This window comes from Suricata suricatta, chromosome 10 (genome assembly GCF_006229205.1).
Source record: "Suricata suricatta isolate VVHF042 chromosome 10, meerkat_22Aug2017_6uvM2_HiC, whole genome shotgun sequence".
NCBI classification, from domain to species: Eukaryota; Metazoa; Chordata; class Mammalia; order Carnivora; family Herpestidae; genus Suricata; species Suricata suricatta.
The window spans coordinates 9,242,612-9,262,116 of record NC_043709.1 but is presented as its reverse complement, the minus strand read 5'-3'; the positions used below and the strand labels follow the sequence as shown (position 1 = coordinate 9,262,116).

The 19,505-nt window shown below is 58.6% G+C and overlaps 1 protein-coding gene across 5 annotated transcripts in view; it reads right to left on the bottom strand.

The window, feature by feature from the left end:
* The window catches only part of KCNJ4 (potassium voltage-gated channel subfamily J member 4), a 24,436-nt gene that overhangs the window by 1,480 nt on the left and 3,451 nt on the right, over nt 1–19,505 (bottom strand). For 4 of the 5 annotated variants that reach the window (XM_029954298.1, XM_029954294.1, XM_029954296.1 and 1 more), the window contains exon 2: nt 1–335. This exon is cut by the window's left edge and continues 1,480 nt beyond it. In XM_029954298.1, coding sequence (XP_029810158.1) covers nt 1–296 — 296 coding nt within the window. In that variant the 5' untranslated portion in view covers nt 297–335. Of the gene's footprint in view, nt 336–441; nt 466–19,505 lie in introns of those variants that run through there. The other variant, XM_029954295.1, reaches the window with a different exon arrangement.

Here is a 19,505-nt window from a genome sequence, read left to right as displayed (position 1 = left end):
GAGGCCGCCGAGGCCGCCGCCGCCGGGCCGGCCTCCAGGTCGCCGTGGAAGAAGGCGATACACCAGAAGAGGAGGCCGAAGAAGAGCCAGGAGACGAGGAAGGCCGCGGAGAAGATCATGAGCATGTAGCGCCAGCGCGTGTCCACGCACGTCGTGAAGATGTCCGCCATGTAGCGCTGCGACTTGTTGCTCAGGTTGGCGAAGTAGACATTGCATTGGCCGTTCTTCTTGACGAAGCGGTTGCGGCGTTTCCGCCGGGGCACGTGGGCCTGCCCGTTGCGGCTGTGCCCGTGCATGTCCTGACGCCGGCGTGGTCACCTGGGGAGACGCAGGGCCTGGGGAGGAGAAGCCGACAGGTGAGGTGCAGGCGGCTGGCGGATGCCACCACCGCCACCCCAACCCGGAGAGCTCATGAAGGGCGGGGCCTGGCCCGGGACACACCTCCTCCCCCTGCGGGCAGAATGTGGCTGGTCAGGCCTCTCCATTCAGGCGGGAGTGTCAGGACCAGGGCCAGCGCCTCCGAGGACCAAGGACCGGAAGGAGAAGCCACCAGCATATCCCCTCATGCTGCCCCCTGCAGCCCTCCCTGTCTCCCACCCCTGCTGGGGGCCTTCCTCATACCCGTGGGTCGTGGCCCCACCCTCTGTCCCACATGTCCCCAGCACAAGGGAGCTGTGAAGGCTCTGCACCCCCCCCACTCGCCTCCCTGGGTCCAGCCTCTGCCCTCTCAGGTCTCTCGGGGGCTGGACACCCTCCTAGGTGGCCCAGCACAGCAGCCAGTGGCCGCCTGTGGCTTTTGACTTTCACTTTAAGCTAAATGCAGTTTTAACATCAGTGCCGCACATTTCAAGTGCCCTCTGGCTGCATTACCAGAGTTGACAGAGAACATCCCTATGGTTGCAGAAAGTCCTCCCAGACTGTGCTGACATCTGTCACCACCCCTTGGTTCCTGTCCTGACCCCTGGCCTACTGAAGAGAAGAAGGCGAAAATACCCACGGTGGTAGTCAAGGCCTAGGAAGGCGGACCCTCGAGCTTTGGCTCCAGTGTGGGCATTGCCAGTCCCATGTCACAGGCGAAGGAACAGGGCTCAGAGAGGGGAAGTGACCTGCCCAAGGCCACACAGCTGATGCATAAATCCAAACACAGGTGTGTCTAAACTTCAGTTCCCCAAGTGCCATAGACATCTGAGAACTCACGGCGTGGAGACCCAGAGGCAGACTCAGACACCCACCTCCTCGTTGTGACACCTCAGAAAACTCAGTTCCCCTCTCTGAGCCTCGGTTTCCCCACCTGGAAAATGGGTATCAAAACCCTAGCTCCCAGCACCTTAGGAAATAGCAGGTGCTCGGTTAAAACCAGTCACCCTCCTGTCTTCCTTCCCCACTTCTCAAGAGCAGGAGGAAGCTGGCGAGAGGCAGGATTCACCTGTCAGTGTCCTCAGCTGTTTCACTGGAGGCGGACGGCCCTTACCCCGCCGGGTGGCACCAGCTGGGCCCACAGAGGGCAGACCCTCCCTTCACCCCTCCCTTCCACTGGGGCCCCAGGAAAGAGAGGGTGCTGTTGGGGCGGCAGTGGCGGGGGGTGGGGGGGAACACCCAGCCGCTGGCAGGGCTGGGCCTGGGCCTGGGCTCCCGGTAACGTTTTGGCCCAGAATTATATAAGGCTGGAAGTTTCTATTTTCTGTTCTATTCTTCTTCCTGATCTAATTGTGCATCTGTGGCAATGTTTATACACTTCCCCGTTCAGGACAACTCGGTTGCCGCAGCAACCCGTGTGCGCCAACGCTGTAATTTAGAGATCAACAGCCTGGAGCCTGCCTGCGCCTCTTCCCGGGTGCGCCTCCCTCCCGCGGCCAGGCCCGGGGAGAGTGAGCCCTGCCCCCCTCCTCCCCCGCCATCACCCCCCCACTCTGGGTTCTTCTCTCCCAACTTCAGAAGCGCTCCCTGGGTCCCACAGTCATGCCCTGAAGTCCTTCATCAGCCGCACAACATGGGCCAGTTACTTGGCGGCTGGGAGCCTCAGTGTCTTCTTCCGGAAAATGGGACCAATGAGCGCCATCAGTGGAAGACCTAACAGACAATGTGGGTGTGCGGTGCCGGCCCTTAGGAGGTCACAACTTCAGCAGAGAGTCCCAGACTCTCTCTGCCACCTCCCCCAGAGCCCTAACAGCCAGGGCTCCAGGTGGTAGCCTGAAGAAAGTGGGGGCCCAGGAGCACCTTCTGTCTTTAGGGAGGTCTTCCTTCACTAAACAGCTCCTTCTGCTCTGTCCCACTGTCTTGAATGCCTCCATTAGCATCGCAGAAGGAACCAGAGCCAGAAGGAACCTGTGATCACTGATTTCAAGACTCTCATTTTATATCTGAGGCCCAGATTTACTAAGGGTCCCAGAGTGGGGCGAGGTGCACCAGCCCGGAGCCAGGGCACTCCAGGCCCGCCCCCAGAGCTTCTGGACAGTTAAGGTGCTCCTGGAAAAAAGAGCATCCTCCCTGGAGTGCTTGGGGTGCAGTTTGGGGCCAGAAAAGAGGGCACCTGCATGGCCCCAGCAGGCCCTGGAACCACCTGGGGGTGCCGAGTAAGAGGCATTGATAGTTGAGCCACAGGCCTCAGGAAGAGAGGCAGAGGGGACAAAGGGGGATGACCTGGCCTTTGACAGATGACCAGACAGGGCGAAGGCCCTACCCAAGGCCAAACCCCAACCCAGGGTGCTGGGGACCACTGGCTCTCTGCCCAAGGGGACTTGTGCTGTCGGGGGTTCTCATCCTCTAGGAGGGCCCTGGGGGTGAGGGTAAGGGAGCTGACCTCTGCGTGCTCTCGGCCACCGGTCCTCCCTCACCAGCACTGCCCACTCCCTACTTTCTGAGCAGACGTAGCAGGAATCAGCCTGGCCCCACGCTCCAGGGTCAGCCCTGAGGCTCCGCGTGTCCCCACTGGACACTCCTCCAGCCCCTGCCTTTCCCTCACCCCATCCCCACCGCCGGCCTCACACCTCAGCCCAGTGGGGGGTCCGCTTGCCCCCAACCCCGGCGGTGTGCCAGGCCCGGTGCCCATCGCTCTGCTTGCTCTGCCACACTCCAGAACGTCCGTTCAGGAGCCAGTGGGAAAGCTACCCTCAGACCCATCACCCTCCTACACGGAGGAGCCCGGGTGCAGCCTGTCCCCCCCTCCAAGACTTCCAGTTGGTGAGGGTCCTGTCTGTAGTGACCTGTTCAAAGACGTGAACACTGCCGTCACCGCTAACTCCTTCGGCAGGAATGACAGGCTCACCGCAGCACCCCTCAGGACGCCTGACCGAAACCTACAAAGTATGACTCCTGGCATCGGGCTTCCATGTGACAGCGGCCGGGAGACGGCCAGGTTTCCTTTCCCTTGTTTGTCACCCAGGGCTTTGTTGGGCCCAAGGGAACAGTGCAAACAAGAAAGGGCACAGAGCGTCAAAGAGGAGCCACACGTGTTGTATTAACACATGGCCTGGTTGTGCAGGTGCCTGTATTGTGCCCACAGCGAAACCGGACTTTTCCAGAGGGCGGGAAGCTGGTCTAATTCTCCTGCAACAAGTGTGCCATGAAATGAACACACATGGAAGAACACGGTTTCAGCACATTTTCTACAGCAGAGGCTCTGGGAGGCCGGGCCCCTCTCCCAGCCTTGCGGGGTGGGGGTGGGGGACCTTGGGCAAGTCCTTCCCCTCCCTGGCCAGCTTCCCCTGCTGACTGTTCTGAGTCACTTGGGACTCTTTTCATGGTAAACTTTCTTTGGGAGATGCCTGCTGCTTTTAAAAACCTAATGTCCTGGAGTGCCCGGAGGGGGGTGCAGCAGGCTCAGTCAGTTAAGTGTCCAATTTTGGCTCAGGTCATGATCTCATGGTTTGTGTTGGAGCCCTGCATCGGGCTCTGTGCTGATGTCTCAGAGCTTGGAGCCTGCTTCGGATTCTGTCTCTCTCTCTCTCTCTCTCTCTCTCTCTCTCTCTTTCTCGGCCTCTCCCCAGCTCATACTCTGTCACTGTCTCTGTCTCTCAAAAATAAATAAGTACTTTTAAAAGTAAATTTTAAAAAGCCATAATGTCCCTTCTGGGCAAAATGAAGGATTGACAATGTTGTGTCAGTTACCAAAAAAAAAATAATAATTTTCCATTTAGTTTGACTGTGCTGTAAACATCTAAAATCTGGAGCCCCGAGTCCAGACTTCACTGGACAACTAGAGAAACCGAGGCCAAGAGCAGGGCTGTGGCACGGTGAGGCACAGAGCTGTCAACTCGCAGGCACTGTCACTAGCTTGCTGGACACTCTGCCTGCCAGGGGTCCAGAGGAGGCAGGAAAGAGACCCCACGCCTGTCACTCTGTTGTCCCTCTGAATTTATGACACCACATCCCCCCCCCCAACAACCTCCTTTGCAAAAGAAAAGCGGATAGGGGCCCCTGGGTGGCTCACAGTGGGTTAAGCATCCAGCTCTTGGTTTCGGCTCAGGTTGTGATCTCACGGTTTGTGGGTTCGAGCCCCTTGTTGGGCTCTGTGTTGACAGTGTGGAGACTGCTTGGGATTCTCTCTCTCTCTCTCTCTCTCTCTCTCTCTCTCTCTTTCTCTCTCGGCCCCTTCCTCATTTGCACTCTCTCAAAATAAATAGGCTTTAAAAACAAAGAAAGAAAAGCTGATAAAGTGACACACAGCAGTTCCAGGTGAATTCCGAAACCCGGGCAGGCTAGGAGGGCACATCCCCCTGCGGGCACCCGCCGCACTCACAGGACAATTACTGATGACCGCAGGTGACCTCGCCCCACCTTCCGCCCCCAGCAGCGGCCTTTCCAGACCCCTAAGGTAGGCAGGCTCCCTCACAGGGCAAAAGAAAAGGCCAGAAGGCCACACTTAGGGACAGTTGGCGAGCCTGCGGGGACTCTACACATCTAATTGTCATTGGCGGGGACAAGCGGGGAGGTGAAGTGACTCGCCCAAGGGCACACTGCTCAGCCCTGGGGCCCCGCTGGAACTGTCTCCTTCTCTGTGGCCTCTTTCAGGCAAGCAACCTTCTGGAAGTGTCAGCTCCCCACCAGGCACTGCCTGGTCTCTCTCACTGAATCGTCACTGCCGCCCTTTGTTTATTTCACAAGTATTTATTAAGCACCTACCACGGCAACGAGCAGGGTTATTATTTCTCTTCCAAGCTGAAGAATCAGAGGCTGGGGGTGGGGGGGTGGGGACAAGGATGGGGGTCACCGCAGAAGTGGCAGAGCTGCGATTCTGACTCAGGTCCGGCTGGCTCCAGGTCCCCGGCTCACCCTGGTCCCCCCACCTGGCTTCGGGCGCCCTGAGCAACCAACACGGGTCCCTTGTGTCTCTCCCCAGTTCCTCAGCACCCCCAGGCCTGGCCCAACCCCTGCCCCCCAGGACCCGGCCTCTGACCCTTCCTTGGCTGTGTCACCAGCCGCAGCCCTGCTTTCTCTGAGCCCCTCGGCCGGCCCTGCCTGTCTGCACCACCAGGCTCCTTTTCAACTTCAGAAAAATGACATGCTGGCCAAGCCCTCTGCGAAGTGGAAGTGATGCCAATAGTACCTACGTCCCCGGGCCCTTGTTGAGACACATGTGACAACTAGCGGGAACAGAGACTCTGGCCAAGGGTTCAGGGGGGGCCTTGCGGGTAAAATGCACGGAATCTGCGGATGAAGGTGGTGGCGGTGCTGCCGATGAAGATGATGATGAGGAGGAGACAGGGAGTCGGGAAACCCAGCTTCCAGCCCCGGCCTCCCCACTAAACTCCTCCCGCCGGGGGGCTCCTTCCCTCCATCCGCAGAATGGGGACCGCAGAATGGGGACCGTGTCTGCTCTGAGGCAGGAGAGCAGGAGGATGTAACGAAAGAAGGCGCCCAGCACAGAGTCTGAAATAAGGCGGGGGGTCCGGTGGGTGTTCCTGAGTCTGATCAGCCCCATTCACCCCTGAACCCCTCTGGGGGTTGGACAAGGAGGCTGACTGACATTTCTCTTCTCCCAGAGGGAGCAGGCGCAGGGCAATGGGGGGGGGGGGAAGGTTACTAACTCAGTGCACCCAGGATGGGGTCCAGAGGGTCGGAGGATTTCCCTGGGGGCAGCGGACGGCACGGACACCTTTGTCCCCTTTCCCAGCCCCGTGAGGAGCACAGGGGCTGCCCCTTCTTCTCCCACTCTGACTGTGGCGTCTCAGGCCAGGAAGGCCTGGTTTGGGGGAGGTTTCATTCTGCTCTGACACACAGTGCTGTGCACTGGGGTTGGGAAAGGGCTCAAGGCCCCGGCGGCTGAGCCGTGCTCCTCAAGAGCACAAGGGAGCCGAGGCCGGCTCTAGCATTGGGGATATGGTGGCAGCGTGTCCCCTCTCGCCCACAGCCCTCTGGAGGCCCCTGTCCTGCTCCTCAGGCCCCAGAAGGTTTGACCACCTCCCCTTGGTGGGTCTCAAGAGCCCACACCTTCCCCCTGCCGTGGCTTCAACTCTGGAATCTCTGTACCGCTTTCCACCTGTGTGACCTTGGGCAAATTACTTAGCCTCTCTGGTCCATACACGCCTCATCTCTAGGTAGGGCTAACAATAGACCTTTCCTCATAAAACCATAATGAGGAACAAATGGGCACAGAGTAAATGATTGCTAAGTGGGTACAAATCACTCCCAGAGCCGAGCAGTAGTCCTTCCCTTGACCTCGCCTGAATTTCAGCCACAGCTCCCCAGAGTCAGCGCTGCCCCATCACATGGCCCCGCCCCCCGCCCCGGGAGCAGGTGAGGGAGGACAGTGACCTCAGAGTCTTCCCAGGCTGGCCCACAAATGGGACCATCCCGCCTCGCTCCAGCAGACTCCTTGACCTCTCTGAGCCTTAGTCTCTTCCCTGGCAAAGGAACGTGGTGATGCCTACCTTGCAGGGTGGTGGTGAGGGCCAGACGCTGACTGTCACTAGTCACAGCCGTGCAGGCCACACGGTGGGTGCTCAGTGAATGCCGTTTCCTCCCTCACACTTTCTATGCCCCGAAATCCCCCTGCACGCGTAGTCCCTCCCCCACCGGCCCACGGGGTGACATTGCAAACTCCACGCGGAGCATTTAGCAGGCGCTTCCTCTGTGCCGGCCCTGAGTGTTCCACGCTGATCAATTCCTGCCGTCCTCACCGTGACCTCAGAGGAAGTTACCACTTCTCCACCTACTTTAGAAGAAAACGAAGGCAGAGAGGGGTCCAGCAACTTGCCCAAGGTCACACAGCTCATTAGTGGCAGAGCCAGGTTTTAGACCTGGGCGGTCGATGCCAGAGCGCGTTCATTAGGCATTCTCCGCTCCTGCCCGGAAGGAACACTGTCACGTTGTCTCTTCCACTCAGTAAACGTTTATCAAGCCCTACTATGTGTCATGCTCCGTGCAGTCAGCCCTTTCGGGAAGGGAGAGGCTGGGTGACAGGGCCAGTTGGAACCAGGACCTGGTCCCTGATTTTATTTTATTTTTTATTTTTTTAATTTATTTTATTTTTTTAAATGTTTATTTAGTTTTGAGAGAGAGAGTAAGGGAGGGGCAGAGAGAGAAGGAGACACAGAACCCAAAGTAGGCTCCAGGTTCTGAGCTGTCAGCACAGAGCCTGTCGTGGGGCTTGAACCCACAAACTGTGAGATCAGGACCTGAGCCGAAGTCAGACGCTCGACTGACTGGTAACCAGGTGCCCCTGGTCCCTGATTTTAGAGCCAGACGCACGGGGGACTCTGGGCTCCCCGAGGGGCTCTGAGCCGTGTCTGGCGAACTGGTTCATTCCTTCAGCTTTGCACCCCGGCTCCCAGCTCCCCCTCCCAGCCGCGCAGCCAACAGGTGAACAGGCTTAGAAAGCAAGTCCCCTGGTGGGGCGCCCGAGTGGCTCAGTCAGTGGAGCGTGTGACTCTTCACATTGGCTCAGGTCATGATCTCACAGTTCATGAGTTCAAGCCCCGAATCAGGGTCTGCACTGACAGCACGGAGCCTACTTGGGATTCTCTCTTTTTCCCTGTGTCTGTCCCCCTCCCTCAAAATAAACACTTGAAGAAGAAGGAGGAGGAGAAGGAGAAGGAGAAAGAAAAAAAGGGAGGAGGAAGGAAGGAAGGAAAGTTCCCTGGAATGTCCAGGGAGGCCTTCTGGTCACGTGGCAGAGCTGGTGGCCGGAGGACCCCAGGGTCACTGCTCCAACCCGTACATGTGCCCTTTACTGCTCTGCCGGCGCCTGGCCCCTAGCCTGCTGGAGAGCTCCCCCACCCAGGAGCCCCCTCTATTGGCCAGACAGTCCCACCAAAGGGACTGTCCCCAAACACCTGTGCCCTCCTTATACAGGGATTAGATGGCGAGAGCAGATCCCTGAAGGCTTTTTTTTTCCAGAACATCCTCAGCTCTCTCAGTGGTGGTGGGTCCCCACGGCCTCGCCGTGGCTTTCAGCGGCCTGGTCTGCTGCTCATTCAAAGTCGCTCAGTCACGTACTATTTACTGCACCCTTGCTGGGGGTCAGCCCCAGGCCGGGGACTCCCCCAGGCTTTGGATCAGCCACGGACAGCTGCTGCACACATAAGCGCGTCTGCGTCCGCATAGACGGGCGGGCAGAAAGTGAGGCGAGCTGCTTGAGGGACAGGTTGGGCAGGATGTGAGCCGGGGCCAGGCGGCGCTGGTGGGTGGGGGTGCCCTAAGGCCTCTTTGAGAGAGGGACATTGAAATCAAAACCTGGGGCGCCTGGGTGGCTCCGTCGGTTAACTGTCCGGCTTTGGCTCAGGTCAGATCTCACAGTTCGTGGGTTCGAGCCCCGCGTCGGGCTCTGTGCTGACAGCTAGCTCAGAGCCTGGGGTCTGCTTCGGATTCTGTGTCTCCCTCTCTCTCTGACTCTCCCCAGCTCGCACTGTCTCTCTCTGTCTCTCAAAAATTAAAAAAGAAAAAAAGAAAGAAACCAAAACCTGAGGAGTCACTGGGAGTCCAGTCGGTGAGGAGCACTGTGTGTCTGTGTGTGACAGGTGGTGTGTAGAATGTTCCAGAAAGAGCTTGGTGAGTCGAGAATCTGCATTAGGCCAGGTAGTGGGAGTGAAGGGAGCAAGAAGCGGGGAAGCAAACCTGCCCAAGGTGAGGCCCCAGAGGCGGGGGGAGGATCGCGGAGTTCATCCTCACGGCCACAGGTGGTTGGGGTTGGCCTGGTTTGATCTTTTAAATTTCCATGTGGGGCTCGCTGTCGGGTTGCATGGGGGGTTGGGAAGAGAGGTGTTGGGAACAGGTAACAAGAGGACGCCGGAAGGGGACAGGTTTGTGTCCAGCGTGTGGTGGCTGTGGGTGTCCAGGTGGAGAAATCTGCAGCCTGTCAGACCCCGAGGTCGGGACGCAGACTGTCGGTTCAGATCACCTGAGGCGGTGGTTTAGGTTGTGCAGGAGGCAGCTGCCTGGAGCAGGAATGCCGGGAAGAGGAGGGGAGGGCCCGGGGCCGCTGGGCACCTCCTGCACACGGAAGGGGGACCCCAACCCAGCACAGCAGCAGAGAGAGGAGCAACAGGACAATGGGTCCCTCAAAACCAAAGAGGGGGTTTAGCAGAGCTGCCCAGTTGGCCCTGACCAGCCCAGACCTCGAAGGGCCCCACGTCCCTTCTCCTCTTGGATGCTGTCCCTCCCTGGCCACAAAGGGTGAAGTGAGGACATTGGCAATGGGAGAAGGCAAGGCATGGGGACAGAGGCCATGGGGGGCCTGGGGGCAGGAGCAGGCAGGGGAAGGGGGTGGGCTCGGAGACCACCACCCCAACCTTGGTCTCTCGGCAAACCAGACTCCAGGATCTGGGGCTGCTGGTAGGGGAGGGGTCCCCCGGAGCTGTGGGGCGTGGGGTTATTGCCCCTCACTCACGCGGGCACAGGGTTCTCTGGGTTCTCTGATGGGCTCACAGGCCACACTTAAGAATCAGTGTGGGAAGAAGGGGGGTCAGGGAATGGGAGTCAGAGCCAAAGTCCCAGGCTTGCTTCCTGCCTTGCTCTGCGTAGCCCTGGGTGGCTTCGGAGAGGCATGGGGACGCACTGTCTGGGGCCCTTGGGCCACCCCCGGGACCTCACTCGCGTGAGAAGCCAGGCGCCTTGTTTGCCCAGCCTGACCTGGAAGCAGCCAGTGCCCACTGTGAATGGCACATGGCACCGCCAGGGAGAAAAAGGGAGGAGGGAGCCCGGGAAGGAGCGATGTGGGTCTTCAAGATGTGTTTTTAAGCCAAAAAAAAAAAAAAAGGCAAGCATGATGAACGTTGAGTGTAGTATCTACCATTTGTGTAAAAGAAGAGAGAAAGAAATTTATAGGCACGCGTGTTTGCTTGTCTGCGCTGGTCTATGGATGGAGACCCAGGAAACTGGTGACATTGGCTGCCTCCGGGGAGGGGAAGCAGGTGGCTGGGGATGGGGTGGGAGGAAGAATTCTCACTGTATTCCTGTTTGTGTCTTGTTAATTTTAGAACCTTATGAATGTATTACCTACAGAAAAAAAGACACATCGAAGGGTTTAAAATTAGTGCACACATATGTGTATTTTTCTGAGAAGGCTGATGGTGTTCATAAGGTCCTCCAAAGGGCCCGTGATCCCAGGAAGCCTGAGGCTGCGTAACTTCTGTGCTGTGTGGCCTTGGGAAAATGCCTTAACTTCTCTGAGTCGCGGCCAGAAAATGGGGAGGAATAACGCCCACTTCCTAGGCATGCCGTGACGATGAATGGCGGCTGTGGATGGGAAGAGTTTATAAACTGTAAAGCGCAGGAGCCCGTATCGAAGGAGGTCCTTGCCATCATCCATGGTCTCCTCCAGGGCTCCTCTCCGGGACTCGGCAGCTCTGAAGGGGACCCTGGCTCACCTCTGCCCTCCTCCGTGAGTCCTCCAGGCCTGAAGGCACCCCTCCCTCTCCCCCCTGCAGCCTCTGCATGGGCACCTCTAGCAGCACCCAGGCTGGTACCCTCAACTCACCCGGATCCAGGAGCTTCCCCGGGAAGGGGCACCGCCCCACGCCCTGCCCGTCCAGCCTGCCACGTCCTCCCTGACCGGACGGCTCCAGGGCCTCCCCCGCCGCCGTCCCTCGTCCATGTGGGCTGAGGACCCACGTTGTCCCCCCCTGCTTGGATCCCCCTGAGCTCTCCTCTCCACCCCACTCCCCGCCACTCAGGCCTTTCTTCCTGTTCCTCGAACACAGCAAATGTGTTCCTGTCTCTGGTCGTTACACTGGCCGTCCCTTCTGGTTGAGACGCGCCAAGACGCCACTGCTCACACACCTTGCTACGTTCCGGTGTGAGTCAGAGCCTGCCTCCTCCAAGAGGCCGCCCTGGTGCTCTCCGTCTGTGTCCTGAGCTTCCCGGCATCTCTGCGATCCGAGCCGATCACCCGTCCCTGAAGTGCAGGGGTCTTGAGCATCTGCTTCTCCCCTGACCCCCGGTGCCCGGCACCGAGCGGACCCTTAACAAACCTCTGACGACTGGTGGGGAGACCAGATTAATTTCGGCTCGTCACAATTCCCGCGAAGCACCGAAGCAGGGGATATGACAGAATGTGACCAAGGAGAAGTTATTCCTGTCCCCGTAGTCAGGGAGAACCTCTCAGGCGGAGGTGGCCTCCACGCGGAGCCAGATGGAGACCTTCTGTGGCATCAGAGTGAGCGCAGGACCGTCTGAGGCCCCAGGCCCTTTGCCTCACCTGCCACAGAGCACAGGCTTCTCTGAAGGGGTCCCCCAGGGGGTGAGCAGGGTGTCCCTGATTCATACCCAGGGCTCTAGGCGCAGAAGAGAGATTCCAAGGACTGGAGGAGGAGGGTGGGGGAGGCCGGGGCAGGCGGGCAGGTTCAGAGGGGCCAGAGAGAGCGGCAGGGACCCTCAGCCGCTGCTTCTACCCCAACGCTGCTGCCCATCCTCGGAATGAGTGACGGTCCCTATCACAAGGCCTGACACACAGGCCGAGTGCTGTGTGCTCACCATTGGGACCATCTGCCCAGCAGGCGTCTAAGGCCAGAGACTCACAGACTCCATTCATTCACTCATTCATTCATTCATCACCCTCCTGCCTGCTGTGTCTCGGGCTCAGCACAGAGCCTCGTCTCCAAGGTGCTCTATAAACCGCTGAGTAAATGAATGAACGTTTACTAAGCACCGGCCATGCACTCAGGGAAGAGAAGCGAGTGGGACACACCGGTGCTTTGCCGAGGTCCCCATGTGAGGCCCCGAGACAAAGGGTCTGCGAGGCCAGAGGGCTCAGGGAGAGGTCCCCGGGAAGATGTGGGGCAAGCAGGAAGGGCGAAGAAAAAGCGGGGCTGGGCCATGAAGGGACGGAGGCCCCGGGGGTTGTCTGTGGGGGCTCGAAGGCCTGGAGCCAAGTTCGCTGCTGGGCCAGGGGAAGGGGGGTCTGAGGACAGAGCAGTGGCATCCTAGAATTCTTGGCGCTTATATTCCTAGGAACGGAGCATCCTGGAGAAGGAATCGGCACACGGAGGGTCTCTCAGTGCTGCCTCCCGGGCTTCTATACCGGGCGGTATAGAGCTTTCTGGCCAAGACCCGGAGTAAAAACAAACATACCGCACATTGCTCCTCGCTACACAATATATATCTTTTCAAAGCTGTAAGAAGAGTGTTACAAAATAATACTTACCCTCACTACACGGGAAGTACTTACCCTCACTACATGGGAAGTACTTACCCTCACTACATGGGCAGCACTTACCCTCACTACATGGGAAGTACTTACCCTCACTACACAGGAAGTACTTACCCTCACTACACGGGAAGCACTTACCCTCACTACATGGGAAGTACTTACCCTCACTACCTAGGAAGCACTTACCCTCACTACATGGGCAGCACTTACCCTCACTACACGGGAAGTACTTACCCTCACTACATGGGCAGCACTTACCCTCACTACATGGGCAGCACTTACCCTCACTACACGGGAAGCACTTACCCTCACTACACGGGAAGCACTTACCCTCACTACACGGGAAGCACTTACCCTCACTACATGGGAAGCACTTGGGATTTTTTTTTCTTATTAAAAAAAATAAGGAGTGAACTTACTAAATCCATTTCACAGCCACTAATGGATCAGGACTTGTGGGTAATCTAAGAACACTGACCCACTGGTGATCAGGAGTGGTGAGCGGGTTGAGAGGGGGATCTAAGGCTTGTCTACCTTTTTTTTTTTTTTACCCCCCTGGTATCCCTGGATGGCCACAAGCTGCCAGGGCCTGTCTTGACCATGCTAGGACCATGGGCTTTTGCTGGGCACAACTGTGGGGAGAGTTGTTGGAGGTGGTGAGGGAATCCTTGGAAGTCTGTTAGACCCTTAGGGTCACAGGACCTCCGCACTGAGGCCCAGACAATGAGGGCTCTGGGTTCTGGGTCTAACCCCTTCTCTTGGCCCCGTATCAGTACCTGCTGCCGTCCTCCTAACAGATGTCATTCAGCAGCTGCTTGCACACCTTCCGTGACAAGGAGCTCACTCCCTCATTAGACAAATGTGGGGAGGGAGCCTCTGCTGTGCTATTCATGCAGCTGACAACCCCCCGTCCATGGCCGGCGGTCCATCCTCCTGTCTCCTGGCCTGTCACCTCAGGGTGACAGCATGAAGCCATGCCCGCTCTCTGCCCCACCCGGTTCCTTCTCCTCCTTGTTCCCCAGCTCTGCCCAGTGTCTGGGGGATGGCTCTGAAACCCAGCCAGAGAGGCTCTTTCCAAGGTCAGGTGGTCCGAGGATCTGCAGCTGCACGGCTTGGCGCTGGTTCTCAGCCAGCCCTACCCCCACCCATGCAGGTCTAGAGGGTTCAGGCGCTGACACCCAAGATGGCCGGAGTCGCAGTATCTGAAGGTGATGGCCAGTGAGTGTGGGGCCTGGGGCCTGGAAATTTGCCAGGAGGCGCCACCCACGGGTCAACAATAGGCCGGGTGACAGTCAAAGCTCACTGATCTTCCCATCAAGAAGCCCACCCCACCCCACAGGTCTGGGGATGGAGGCTCAGAGAAGTGAACAGGCTACCCAGGGCCACACAGCCACTCAGGGGTGCAGGAGCACTTGAACCCAGATCTGTCTCCGACACACAGGCCTTAGCTGGGGCTAGTGAGGCCAGAGGAGAGAAACCTTGGGGAATAGGAAAGCCAGCCACCTCTCTTGTAGGGAATAAGCTGGGTCCCTCAGAACAAAAGCCAAAGTGGGAGGCAGAAACGAATTAGTAGAACCTTCCAGACCCAGTGGGATGCCCCCAGGAGATGGTGAGCCCCATCGAAAGAGGAGTTGGGGTGCCTGGATGGCTCAGTCGGTGAAGCATCTGACTTCAGCTCAGGTCATGATCTCACGGTTCGTGGGTTCGAGCCCCATGTCGGGCTCTGTGCTGACAGCTCAGAACCTGGGGCCTCCTTCAGATTCTCTGTCTCCCTCTCTCTCTGCCCCTCCTTGGCTCGCACTCTGTCTCTCTCTCTTTCAAAAACAAATAAACATTAAAATAATTTTTAAAGAGGGGTTTAGGGGGGTTCTGTGATGACGTGTCAAAGTGACTAAGCCCCTCTCCCCTCCATCACCTGGCTGCCCACAGCCAGGGCACCACCAGCTCTGGGCCTGGCCCCTCCCCATGGGGTTTCTAAGTCACTGGCCTCCATTTCATCTGTTCCCTGGGCTGAGCGGCACCTTAACTCTCACAGGGCAGGGGGCTTGGACCTCTTTTCAGGCTTACAGTGGGAGTTTGGAGTAGAGGTAGAGGTGGGGAGGGGAGCGGCAGGCTGGGGTGGGGGAGAGATTTTGCTGGTGGGGGGAGGGCGGTGTCCCAGAGGCCAGATGCTGAAACCTGGTGCCAATTCTGCCACCAAACCAAGGTTGGGCAAACTCCCTCCCCAAGGCCTCAATGAGTCCCACATAGTCAGGTCCCCTCCCCTCCCTGGCCCAGCGGGTCCCCTCCCATCTTGCAGGCCAGGTGGAGCCAGGCTGGGCTCTGAGAACAGAGGGGGCAACAAAAGGAAAAAGCCTAGCACAGCGCCGCCCCCCCTTCACGAAGGAGCAAAGGTCCTTCCTCGTACTAGTCAAGGTCACAAGGGTAAGTGAGTGGCTACCTGGGATTAAATCAGAGCGAGGGTGTTGGCAGTCCTGGGGGTGGGAGGAGGCAGAGGGGTCCGGAGGAGCCCTGGGCGAGGCCAGCCTGGCTCTGCCACCATTGCCGAGTGACCTTAGGCAATTGACTGGGTCTCTGGGCTCAGCGGCTCTGTGTCCCAGCAGAGTGCTGGAGAAAGGGCAGATGCGGGAGCCTATGGGGCCCCCAGCAAACGCTGGGGAGGATTTTCTCCATCGTCCCAGGCCCAGGGGTAACTCTGCTCAACCGCACTCCCCACACCCAGCCCCACCTCCACTCTGCCCTTGAGGACGCCCCCCCTGGGCCCACCCGAGCAGGCCCAGACCAAATCTCCCAGCTGACAGGGCCCCGCCAGGCCCTCTCCCTGCACAGCTCCAGCCGGAGTCTGGAACCCCAAGGATCATCCGTCTTGGTAGCCTCTCTCTTTGACCTGCCACTGCTCCTCATGGACACGTCCCCTCTCCCTGCCCACCGAGACCGGATTTCCGGCTGCTGGCACTGGCCAGGTAGCCACAGGGAGGAACGGAGGTGGGGGCGGGGGAAGAAGGGGGAGGCCCAGGCTGGAAGAGACGTACGCTTCCTCCTGCAGCAGGCCAGGTGGAGGGTTCCAGAATGGCTAGAACTAGGAGCATTCCGGCAGGATGAGGGTATACCGCTGCGTCCACCCCGGCAGACCTTGGGCAAGCTCTTGCTTCTAGCTGAGCCTCAGTTTCCTCAACTGGGAAGTGGGAATGATGGGCCCCACAAGGTGGCAAGGAGGACCAAGTAAAACCATGAATACAAGCCCCGCCTAGAGCCTGGCACCGGGGGGTCTGTCCCCTGTTTCTGCAGCAGGATCCCCAAGGAAACCTCGCTGCAGCCCAGCCACGAAGCAGCAGCACCTGCCTCTGAGCAGCCGGGCGTCTGGGTGTGCGCCCGAGGGAACATGTGAGAGCATGTGCGAGGGTGGCTGGCAGGACTGAGGCAGGGGGACACAGGAGGGGGACAGCGCCACACCCCAGCACCCCTCTCCCTCGTTTGCCTGTGTGCCCTGAGACAGAACAGTGGTCTCAGAATCAAGCCAAACCCACCGGCTCAACCCTAGTCTGCAGCCACTTTCTATTTGCATCCTGCCGGGCACTCCCCCTTGCTGGGACCTCAGTTTCCCCTCCGGTAATCAGAGAGAACCCCTGATGTCCCAAGTCTTGCAGGTTCGCCATGGGGACCAGATAGTGGGTTGCAGGGGCAGAAGGGGCCCAGGCCTTTGAGAGTGGGGGGCTGAGACCCCGAGCCAGCTGGAGCACGAGCCCACCCTGCCCCCCACGCTGCACCCCACCCACCACCCCGTGAGCCCCGTGTGCGCGCCGGCAGGAGCGCGCGTGTGTGACTCAGGGTCTATTCATAGCCGAGCTCCACCAGCTGCAGCGTCACAAGCAGAGGGGCCTCAGCCCATATTATTATTTCAATTACCATCTGAATTAAAAGTTTGAGCAGCGATCAGCCCACGTAGCAAGGGGAAGAGGGAGCAGGAGAAAAATAAAGATGAAAAGGAGAAGAAGGGCTGCGCCCGGAGATTCCCCCCACACCCCAAGGAGGGCTGAGTCGCCGAGGAGGCTTAAAGGTTATGCCAACCTCCAGGATTCCTGCCTGTCCCTTCCCAGGGCCCAGGGTCCTCGTGGTGATGGGAGGAGCACTTTGAGATGACAGCCCAGCAGCTGCCACATTGTGAAACCGCTCATTCAGTCTGGATTCTTGGTCACACAGATGAGCATCGCAAGCTCAGAGAGGGTGAGGAACTGACCTCAGGTCACACAGCGAGCCACGCCCAAGGCTGCTAGCTCCAAGAGTCTCCTTTCTTGCCAGGTCCCACCCACAGTTTCCCCAGGGTATATGACACAGACATCTGTGGATGGCTCTGGGGCAGGACCAGGGAGGACAGAAGTGGACCCGCTGTCGCTCCTGATTTCTCTTCCAGCTCCCTTCTCCGCATTCCCGAGGCCGACTTGCCTCCCCACAGCCCTAGCCTCGAGCCAGCAGTCAGCCCTCGGCCAAACACTGAGCCGTCTGCACCTCCAGTCCCAGACCTAACACCCTCGTCTGCCCAGAGGAGCTTCCTGACTCACGGTGCAGGGACAGACCCCTGGCCCAAATCTGACTCTCTGGGCACCTTTGGGCAGGTCATTCTTCGTCTCTGTACCTCAGCCTTCCCATTTGTAAAGTGAGCTCTCCTTTGGGTGCATGTCTGTAACTATGTCTTCAGAATGGAGCCCCCAGAGGATCCGTGAGGGGGTGTCATGCTGTGGGGGCGACACATCATCTCCTGCCAAGCCCCAGCCCAGGGGAGGGACTTTTTTCCACTCTTTTCTCAAGGAAGTCCCAGCGACAGCCCCCGAGAATCAGACTGGCCAGGACTCAAATCCAGACTCATTCACTTCCCTGCTGTGTGACCTTGGGCAAATCACGTAGGCTCTCTGAGCCATGGCTCTCCCATCTGTAACACAGGGACGTCAAATCGACACTGCGGGGCTGTTGGGAGGATTGCAAGAGGACGCGTTTGCAAAGAGCTCCTAGCCCGATGCCCAGCGTGACTTTCCTTGCTGGGAGTGGGTAAGCGACGGCTGCTGGACCCGGCCCTCCTGGGATATGAAAGACTCCTGGCATTGTGAAGGTGGGGTCGCCCTTCAGTCTCACACATAAAGCAGGACTCACTGGGTCAGGATTCTTGGCAGGGGCTCATCTGGTTCTGCTTAAGTAGCTCTGGGAACGCGAAGCTCACTATTTCACAAAACATCCAGAGGCTCCCCATCTTTTTCTCCCTCCAGCTATGGGAATCTTCTAGAAGGGGCCGCAATCTTCTAACTCAACCCCAAATCTAGTCTGTCTCTGCCTCAGACTGCTTAAAACTCGCTTTCAAATGAGCCCGAGGGGAGCCTGGGAGGCTAAGCCCGCGTCAAGCGTCTGACTCTTGATTTCAGCTCAGATCATGATCTCACGGTCCATGGGATTGGGCCCCACGTCGGGCTCTGCACCGACAGCTTGGAGCCTGCTTGGGATTTTCTCTCTCTCGTTGTCTCTGCCCTTCCCCCCCACTTCCTCCTGCTCTCTCTCTCTCTTTCAAAATAAATAAGCTTTTAAAAAAATACAGATTTTTAAAAAAATTAAAAAGAAAATAAGCCCGAAAGGGAGCTCTTGCAGCAGACCAAATGCAGGATGGGGTTGATGCCCAGGGGTGGTGGAGATGGTGGGAGCCAAGGGCCGGAAGGGAGAACAGAGGCAGCCTCGGTGAGAACCGGGCCCTCAAAGCTCCTGGCTCCTGTCCATCTTGCCCAGTGTTCCGCGGGCTTTGTGTCCTCCTGCCTGCCTATCTGCTTCTACCGGGTTCAGGCCCCACCTCTACTTCCTCTAACCCCCAAATCCCACTATGACCTTGGGGTGGGGGTCCACTTCCCTCTTTGGGCCTTGGCTTCCACTTTTGTAAAACAAGGGCATCAGACGACTGATTTAAGGTCCAAGACTCCAGCCCAGGCTGGGGGGGGGGGCGGAGCACAGGGCCCCCGAGGGTCTACGCTTTCAGGGCCAGAGACCCCGTCTTTTCCCCTAAGACGTTTCTAGTACCTCCTTCACACCGACTGCCTCTGAGGGCTCTGTCATCCCCATCCGACAGGTGAGGAGGTGCAGGTCTGAGGCGGTAGAGTCAGTCACTTGCTAAAAGTCACAGAGCCATTCAAAATTCGGGACTCCTCCCCTGCGCCCAGGAGAGCGGCAGGACCCAAGGGAATCTTTTTTCAGGAGAGTCACCAAGATCTTGAGTGCCCAACTGTGCTCCACACAGATGTAGACACTGCACAGGGCAAGGGTTGGGGATGGGGGACCTGGCCAAGGTCACACAGCAAGGCAATGACAGATTGTGCAGCACTTAGGCTCCCTGCCTCCCAGGCGCCACCTAGCCCCCGGGGACAGCTACACGGTCGGACCTCCTGCTCTGGCCCTGGGATCCTTCCAAGATTGGAGTCCTCCTCCTGCCTGGAAGACCCTGCTCCAGGAAGCCCCCAACACCGGGCACTGAGGCCCAAGAGTGAGCGGGGAGACAGGAATGAAAGTTGAAGCTTGGCCACTTGCCCCCCGGCCCTCCGTCCCTCCCTCTCCTCGTGCAGGGGGAGCGGCGGTGATGTAATGCGCTCGGCTTTGGTCCCCGGTGCCAATCTCAGAAGAGAGACGACAGATTGCGTGAGCCAAATTTGGCATCCTAGGGGGAGAGGCATGAAAAGTGGAGATGTGGAGAGGATCCAGGAGCCTGGGGGGGTGTGGGAGAAGCCCCCAGCCCGGCGGACCCCAGAGCCCCCTCCGCTCCAGCCACGCTCGCCTTCCCTCCACCCTAGCCCACCTGGCCTGGGGGAGCCCCCCTCACTCTGGCAGACTAGCCTGGCTTTTCTTCCCCGGACCCTCCAGCCGCCGCTCCCCCACCCCCCCCCCCGCCCTGTAC